At 42.3% G+C, this 8,370-nt stretch overlaps 1 protein-coding gene across 1 annotated transcript; it reads left to right on the forward strand.

Annotated features, from left to right (window-relative positions):
• Nucleotides 1-3,016: 3,016 nt before the first annotated feature.
• On the forward strand, nucleotides 3,017-4,030 carry LOC103651575 (chlorophyll a-b binding protein of LHCII type 1). The gene has a single exon (NM_001397177.1). The coding sequence runs from the start codon at nucleotides 3,074-3,076 to the stop codon at nucleotides 3,866-3,868; it is 795 nt and encodes a 264-aa protein (NP_001384106.1). The 5' UTR covers nucleotides 3,017-3,073; the 3' UTR covers nucleotides 3,869-4,030.
• Nucleotides 4,031-8,370: the final 4,340 nt, after the last annotated feature.

An 8,370-nucleotide genomic window follows, 5' to 3' on the forward strand; every position in this document is an offset into this window, starting at 1 on the left:
GCGCGACAAGCCACCGATGGCGGCCATGGACGAGATGGACGAGCGAGATGGAGAGAGAAAAGGACGAAGGACAAAAAGAAAGACAACGCAACCTTATTTTCCACTTATTAATGACATGATGTATAATTATTACCAATTATATATATCCATGATTTTTTTAGAGCACTAATTTAAGTGATCTGTAGATTGTAGAATCTAACAGGTAGATTCAAGTTTATTGGAAGATCTGGAGTTTACGGAGCTGGTTCATTTCACTGAAAAAGTTAGAAGTGAATCAGTTCTTTAGACTATCCTCATTTATATTACTCTAAATTTTTACTCTAAAGGAATATTTAGTCCTTGCCAGCAAAATTATTTACTCTATATCACAATCATCTGCAGCCATATTTACTCTATATCTCAACGCTATACCAACAACCATATATTTTACTATTTCTTTTTCACTATATTTCCTTATCGGTGTGGACTAGAGATGATAATGAATGTGATTTATCTGCGTACCCGCGGATAAAAAACCTGTTGGGCACGGTTTTGGGTAGGAGCCTGTACCCATGGATACGGATACGGGTAGCATTTGATATCCGTGGATATTTTTAAAACAGGTACGAAAAATCATTATCCATACCTGAATATCCGAATATCCGTTAAAGTAACCTGACATGTGGGGTCACCGGAGTTTGGAACCACTTCACGGACCACTTGTATGTTTGTAATTTTATGAATTTGAACAATTCAGATTTGATTTTGCTAGACAATTTTATATTGCTCGTTGTATGCCTTAATACATATATCAGATTTGATTTGCTGGACAAATTCTGTATGGTTGTATGTTTTTATCATATTTAAATTTGCTGGACAAATATGTTATCATATTTGAATTTGCTGGATTTAAATATGTTGTATGTATAGTGGGCAAACGGATATATCCGCGGATATCGGGTAACGGATGTGGATATTGTTTTTATTCGTAGCAGGTAATGGGTACGGGTTCGGACATCGAATATAAGTCGCGGATATAGATGTTCAGAAACACTATCCACGGATAGTTTATCTGTTGCTGCCGTCCCTAGGTGGACCAAGCGATAGATAGTTGTCGTTCGGACCTGCCTACACTAAAATAGTGTGCGGAGTAGCATACGGTACGGCTGCAGCAAAATTCTGGGTTAGAGTAACGCAATGTCTGGTGGCGTAAGCCATTGAGTCCACCTGTGCGGACAGCCTTAGATAGTTAGATGTGGAGCAGGGATGACACTCAGACTATCCCCGCGGCAAAAAAAAATTATAGACCCTCACAAACGCTTGCGAAAGACATTTTTTTTCGTCGCCATTTAAATTATAATTAAAACATACATCCATAATTATTAATGCAAAACATTTTCACTTATAAATATTGTTAGATGTAAGAAATAATTATGTGTATATTAAAATAAACATATTTATACAATGATTAATCTCTTGACAAATTAATTAATTATTTTTATCATTAATTAGTATACGAAAACATCGTTACGTACAGGTTTAACAGGTCTCCGCGGAAAACGGAGACGAGGATTGCTTCCTGTCTCTATACTCGTTTAGGGATGAATTTTCTTTATTTATATCCTTGTGCGAAAAAACTTCTCTATCAACATCCTATAATAGAAAAAATCCGCACGGAGAATTGGACACGGGGCTCCATTGCTATCTGTAATGTGGAGGGAGCTCGCAAATCCCGCGGTGAGGCCCATCATCTCAACGGTCTCGCTAGAGTTCACACATGTGATTGACGGGTTGAAGTAGGCCAAACAGCTTGTACGGTAGTTCGCCTTTGTAGCTCTCATTCGTCAACTGCTCAATGGCCCAGCTCCAACAGTCCATAATGGCAAAGGATTGTGTTTAGATTTGCCTTTTTCTTCAAAAAAAAAAACTCCTAAAAATTGCAATTCTACAGGAAGGACAACACTCCACGTTCATAGATTACGCACAATCAACACACTCATTGGAAGAAACCCAAACAGTCTAGATATGTTTCTCTTTTGGTTCTTGAGTTGACAAGTGGCATGCTATTTTTGCTCATGTGAGAAAAAATATAGCACCGTTTGTTTCGTTGAAATTGAATTGCATCCCAATAATCATAATTTAGACATAAACCAACTAAGTTAATATATTTGTATATGTAAATATGTTATCCTAAATTATAATTATATGAGAGAGATAGTTATACATTACAATTATGATATAGAGAAGCAAATAGAAGAGTGTGCTATAAGTTGTACATTGTAAAAGTAGTATGCAAATTTATAGAATTAATTTTTATCTTTCACCTCATAAATTTAAGATACACTTATATATAAACTTTGAAAAGTTGTAAAATATCATATTCTAAAAAAAATAGACTATTCTATTAGTTAGATTCCAATTCCTTAAAATAAAAGAAAATAAATGGGCTTAAGGGCTAGTTTGGTGGGCAGGTGGAGGCGATCAATGGCGGATGAATCCTCTCGATATTCAATTGAGGGGGTTCATCCCATGAATCTCTCTATTTACATGTCCACCAAACAAGATTAAATGCAATGATACATAGCTTTTGTGCATATTTTTTTTTAACGGAGATGCAAAACAGTATACAAGATGTGTGTATGTTCCCATGCGACCCATCTTGTATCCAGTTCATGCGTCTGGTGGTTGAACCAGAAAGATACACATGATCCATTTCGATGAATCAACACAAAAGACTTCATTGATTATGCATTTGACAAATAGCAAGAAGCGCGGGGCAACAAAGCCCATCCTATCTCATCCATTTTTTCCCACGATGGCAAGTGGCAGCTCCTGATTAGCTACGCCCATTCCTATGCTATGTGGCACACCCCAGGATTCTTGTGTGATAGGCCATTGGGGCCCACGAGGAGCCACGTCAGACGCCAAGCCACCCCGGCGAGACCAACCAGCCAATCGCAGTTCAGGAAAAGATGACCTGCTATCCAAACCCAACTGTATAAAAGGCAGCTGCTGTGTTCTGTTATGACACAGCCATCACACGCATACTGCATACACAACACAGAGCATCAGAAGGAGCTACGATCTGATCGACATGGCTGCCGCCACCATGGCTATCACCTCCCGCGCGCTCGTCGGCAAGCCGGCGGCTGGCACGAGGGACGTCTTCGGCGAGGGCCGCATCACCATGCGCAAGACCGCCGCCAAGCCCAAGCCGGCGGCCTCCGGCAGCCCCTGGTACGGTGCCGACCGCGTCCTGTACCTGGGCCCGCTGTCCGGCTCACCTCCGAGCTACCTGACCGGCGAGTTCCCCGGCGACTACGGGTGGGACACCGCGGGGCTGTCGGCGGACCCGGAGACCTTCGCCAAGAACCGCGAGCTGGAGGTGATCCACTGCCGCTGGGCCATGCTCGGCGCGCTCGGGTGCGTGTTCCCGGAGCTGCTCGCCCGCAACGGCGTCAAGTTCGGCGAGGCGGTGTGGTTCAAGGCGGGCTCCCAGATCTTCAGCGAGGGCGGGCTCGACTACCTCGGCAACCCGAGCCTTGTCCACGCGCAGAGCATCCTGGCTATCTGGGCGTGCCAGGTGGTGCTCATGGGCGCCGTCGAGGGGTACCGCGTCGCCGGCGGCCCGCTCGGGGAGGTGGTCGACCCGCTGTACCCTGGCGGCAGCTTCGACCCGCTCGGGCTCGCCGACGACCCGGAGGCGTTCGCCGAGCTCAAGGTGAAGGAGATCAAGAACGGCCGCCTCGCCATGTTCTCCATGTTCGGCTTCTTCGTGCAGGCTATCGTCACCGGCAAGGGCCCCATCGAGAACCTCGCCGACCACCTCACCGACCCCGTCAACAACAACGCCTGGGCTTACGCCACCAACTTCGTCCCCGGCAAGTGAGCGAGGGCATGATGCTTGCATGCGTGTACCGTAGACGTACGTATTCCTACGTACTGCAGGTTGCACCAGTATTTGTGAAGGGAGCTTTGGGAGCCAGAGATTGTACCGCTAGTGTATTTGTATGCATGATGTGGAGCTGATCAATAAAATATGTTGTAAATATATTATGTCTTCATTTATGCATAATGTACATGATTGTTGTGAGCACGCCATGCATAAAATACATGGTCAACAAATAAAAAAGAACGGAGGGAATAGATTGCAAGCGTAGCTCATGCTGACAACGACAATTGGAGCCAAATTCACGTGAAGATATGTGAAAAACGATCTACTACATAAAACCCTAAACCCATGCATCCAGAAGATCAAAACTAAATTTATTGTTTGACAATGACTGAAATTGTCTCTGCTCGAGGCTGTAGTGTAAAACAGTATTTTACACGACCATATATACGACCTGCTGGAGCCAGTCTAGCCATATGCACGATCTGCTAGAGCTAGTCTGAAGAAGTGAAGTGACTACATATCCCCTCCAGCAGACATGGCCACTATTGAAGCCTAACGGTCACACTGACTGACTTGTAGCAACTTGTGGCACTTGAGAAGTTCTTACAATTACATCGATCTCAACAGTCACGTGAGTGGCAAGAGAAAATTACAACTGCATGCAACTACCTCTCTGCCCATCTGAACGGCACCACACGATGGAAATGGTAGCTCAACTGATGTAATATCATAAACGCATACCACATACCGGTGTTACTCCTTCAGAGCCTTCTTCAGGAGTCCTGATGGGTTTGCTTTGTGGACCTTGTATTTTGATTGTGTTATTGTTAGGAATAAGGTCTTTGGTGAAAGGTCCATATATTGACACAAATCATTGTCTAGGCATGCTTTGAGGGAAAAGGTCTAGATCAAAGTCAAAGCTTAAGAAAGTGAAACTCCTGGTTACGAAACAAACACGGAGCTTTGTATAAAGGAAAGGGGCCAAAGCTGGTAGAGAGCCCAAAGTGAAGCAAAGCTTCGGTGCCTCCGAGGTCGCGCTTCATAAAAGGGGGAGAAGAAGGTCTCTGGAGAGAGAGAGAGAGAAAGGCATGTTAGAGTTGAAAATGATATAATTGCACCCCCTTCAATTATGCAGGGTGATTGTGTAATAGAAAGGCTATGGTTATAATTTCATATGAAGATGTATACCGACAAGACCCTATATTGATAAAGCTTCGAAGATAGATAGATGAATCCTCTAAAGAGTTGTATCGCAAAGATCTACAACAAAGGCAAAAATAAGCAGATGCTAGAACATAAGCACTTCATTCAAGAGGACGCAAATTCCATTTACTAGAGCACATCTCCACTTTCAATGGACCTCCAAGCAACCCCTTGGCCTGCTATATATAAGACACCCCAACTTCCTTCGTATGATGGGAAATTAGACCCCGTCTTATGAGCTATGAAACCAACATTGCATCGTTCAGCAATAACACGGTGGTACTGGCTAAATCATTCATCATGGTTGTAAGAGACATAGCTCGAAACTGGTACGTATAATTTAAAATGAGGAGCACGCCAAACCACAACAAATAATCATCGTAAGTTTGTATTGATACAAGTTTATTGTATTAAGACCCAGCATAGATTGGTGTTAAATATGTTAAGTAACCCTAGTTAGGGTTATGTGGGCAAATACCGGCTTTGCCCTTGAGGGGTCTCACATCTCTATATAAGGAACATGTACACCCCTTCATATTATAGAGATCAGAAAGAGGCCAGAGGCCCAACCCTATATCTTGTGTCTCGTGTGTTTCCTCTGTCGTGCTTATAGGAAGGCAGACGGGTCTTCTACAGCTTCTTGCGTCTCTACTGCTGACGGAAGGGAAGGGAGCGGATCTGGTGATCTGTGGTAACGTAGTTCTCAATACGTTATCAGCACGCTCTACCTCAACGTTGCTGCGGGGTCAGATCTGCATCAACTCTTCGTCAAACCGGCAGGTCTCCCGGCCTCGCCGAACTGTCCTACGCGACAGGCTTCGGTTCCTCCAAATAGTATGTTTTTTTCAATAGTAGGTTGTATCTACTATTGGTGGTATTGTTCATATGGTATTGTTTATGTGGAAAATAATCGTTGTTGTGTGTCGCCGCCCTGCTCGATGTGACCTGCGTCTCTTGCTGCATGCCCGCATGCAACTTCTTCGTGGTAGTTGAGCATCTCTTGCTGCATGCCCGCATGCAACTTCTTTGTGGCCGTTGAAATAAAATATCACGCATGCGTCAAGTGGCTTTGGATCCTAATTCTGAGCGCCATGAAAAGAAAACAGTTGAACCATTTAATGGTTGTGACATCTGTATTCCGTGCTACGATATAAATAAATAACAAAGTTTGTGGCGGCTAGAAAGAAAGAAATAGGATTGTCATTTTCCCATAAGTTAATGTTGAATTAATCATCTTCCGTAAGATTTAATTTATATGCATGTTTCGTTAATTTATTCTAGTGATTTGGTGTTGCAAATAATAAATACAACATAACATGTTTTATATTGTTGTTTCTACCTTAAATAATTATTTTCTGCAGTAAATAATTGGTAGAGCAATGCATGCTTAAATATGGGAAAATGTTATTTTTACATCTGATGTGTTAAGTTCTTCCATTAATTCAGGTAATTTTTCCTGCTTTTATTTATCATATTAAATAAATAGCAGAAAATTATTAAAATGCATGTGAAGGCCACAATATGTTTTTTCATATCGCTCTAAATATTTGTTATGCGTTGAGCCTTAGGACTCACATCGAGCGATTAAATGGTATAATGGGTACACAGATGTGACGATCAGGTTACATTATTAATCGACTGAGTTAAGATATTGACTAAGCATTGGTTGCGCCCTGGCAACACGACACAGTATTTATGTCGTACGAACTTGGTTGCGTCGTGTGATTGCTACGTCACACCCTCATTTAATCGAACCGCTTCCATTGAGTCGGACTGTCATCGCCGAGTCGCGTATTTTTCGCATGCCCTGTAGGCACTGTTCATCTGTCGTGATCATCGAGCCACAATTGCGCTTGTTGCGCACGTTGCGTGGACTTATCATGTACCCCGATTACCGAGCCACAATTGTGCATGTTGCGCTTATTACGATGGCTTGCTATGCTGCGTAGCCCTGATGGTCGTACACGCGTTGACGCCACATACCCTAGAGCTTGTATTCGCGTAGATTGTGGTGGGTTGTTCAACCCCCTAAAGTCACATTAAGTGCAACCTTCTTAAATAATTTTATTTGGCTGTGTTGTGTGGCATCATATTTATATATTGCCAAGTGACCATAACACCTATATCAAGCTCTATAGTGCTTGGAAATCTGGGAAATTAAATTGAAACACTGTTGGGGACTTGTTCTCAAATGCTATAAATTGAGAACAAGGCAACACAAAAGCAGGTTATTTGTTAATGCCCTTCGTCCTTCGGAACATTATTTCCATAAGGTTATAATGATCTTCGGGCGAAGGTCATGAAGGACATACCTTCATCATCTCAACATATATATATATATATATATATATATATATATATATATATATATATATATATATATATATATATATATATATATATATATAACATATCAAGGGCGGGTGAAGCATGTAAAACATAAGGGATAATGTGAACAAACATATAACATCATCATACACATTTCTTATTATATAATTATAAATGAACAAATGAATAATGACAATATTAAATTACATTTATACCTTTGGCTTGACATAAAATGAAAGTACAAGCGTGACGCAAAAATGAGTACAAGTCAGCGTGAACAGTACAGGGGTACTGTTCATCTATTTATATGCACGGGACACAACCCGTGTAAAATTACATCCATGCCCTTCACATTTGCTAATGACTTCAAGGTAGTCCACCAAGGTCTAAATAGCATTTTCCCTTTTAAGTCGGTTCCCTCTTTTGTCGTTATGCCGAAGCTTCCTTGCGCATAGCTTCGACGCTACGTCAACCTTCGTATTGTTCGTGCTTTTCACACTTTGTGGTTCTGATCCGAGTCCGAAGGCACCTGTTCATATATTACACTCAGGAAACATTGTTAAATCATGTTTTGAGAACCTTCGGAAGACGAAGGCCCCCAACAGTAGCCCCTCGCAATATTAATTCGTTAGAATGACGAATTCAGATTGCGACATGGACGAAGGTCCGAAAAAACACCTTCCCTTTGCTAGAATAGCAACAGTCAATGACAGACGGGGCCCTCCAACTTGGAGCGCACTGGGCGTATAAATAGGAACTCACACCGACTGCAGCTGATACACTGCTTGTGCCATTTGCCTTATTTACTCAATTTTATAACTTGTGCTTACTAGCGCTTGATAGCTCTCAAGCTTTTGAGCCTTGGTTTGAAGGACACATTTTCATCATTTCTGAAGAGAAGATGTCTCAAGACAAGAAGACAGTTGCTGAGACAAAGCTAACCGAAGAGGAGAAGCTCCTTGAGG

The sequence above is a fragment of the Zea mays genome, chromosome 3, assembly GCF_902167145.1.
Source record: "Zea mays cultivar B73 chromosome 3, Zm-B73-REFERENCE-NAM-5.0, whole genome shotgun sequence".
NCBI classification, from domain to species: Eukaryota; Viridiplantae; Streptophyta; class Magnoliopsida; order Poales; family Poaceae; genus Zea; species Zea mays.

Excerpts from the sequence above, each read along its gene's own strand:
- LOC103651575 (NM_001397177.1), top strand. The coding sequence starts at position 3,074 with ATGGCTGCCGCCACCATGGCTATCACCTCCCGCGCGCTCGTCGGCAAG.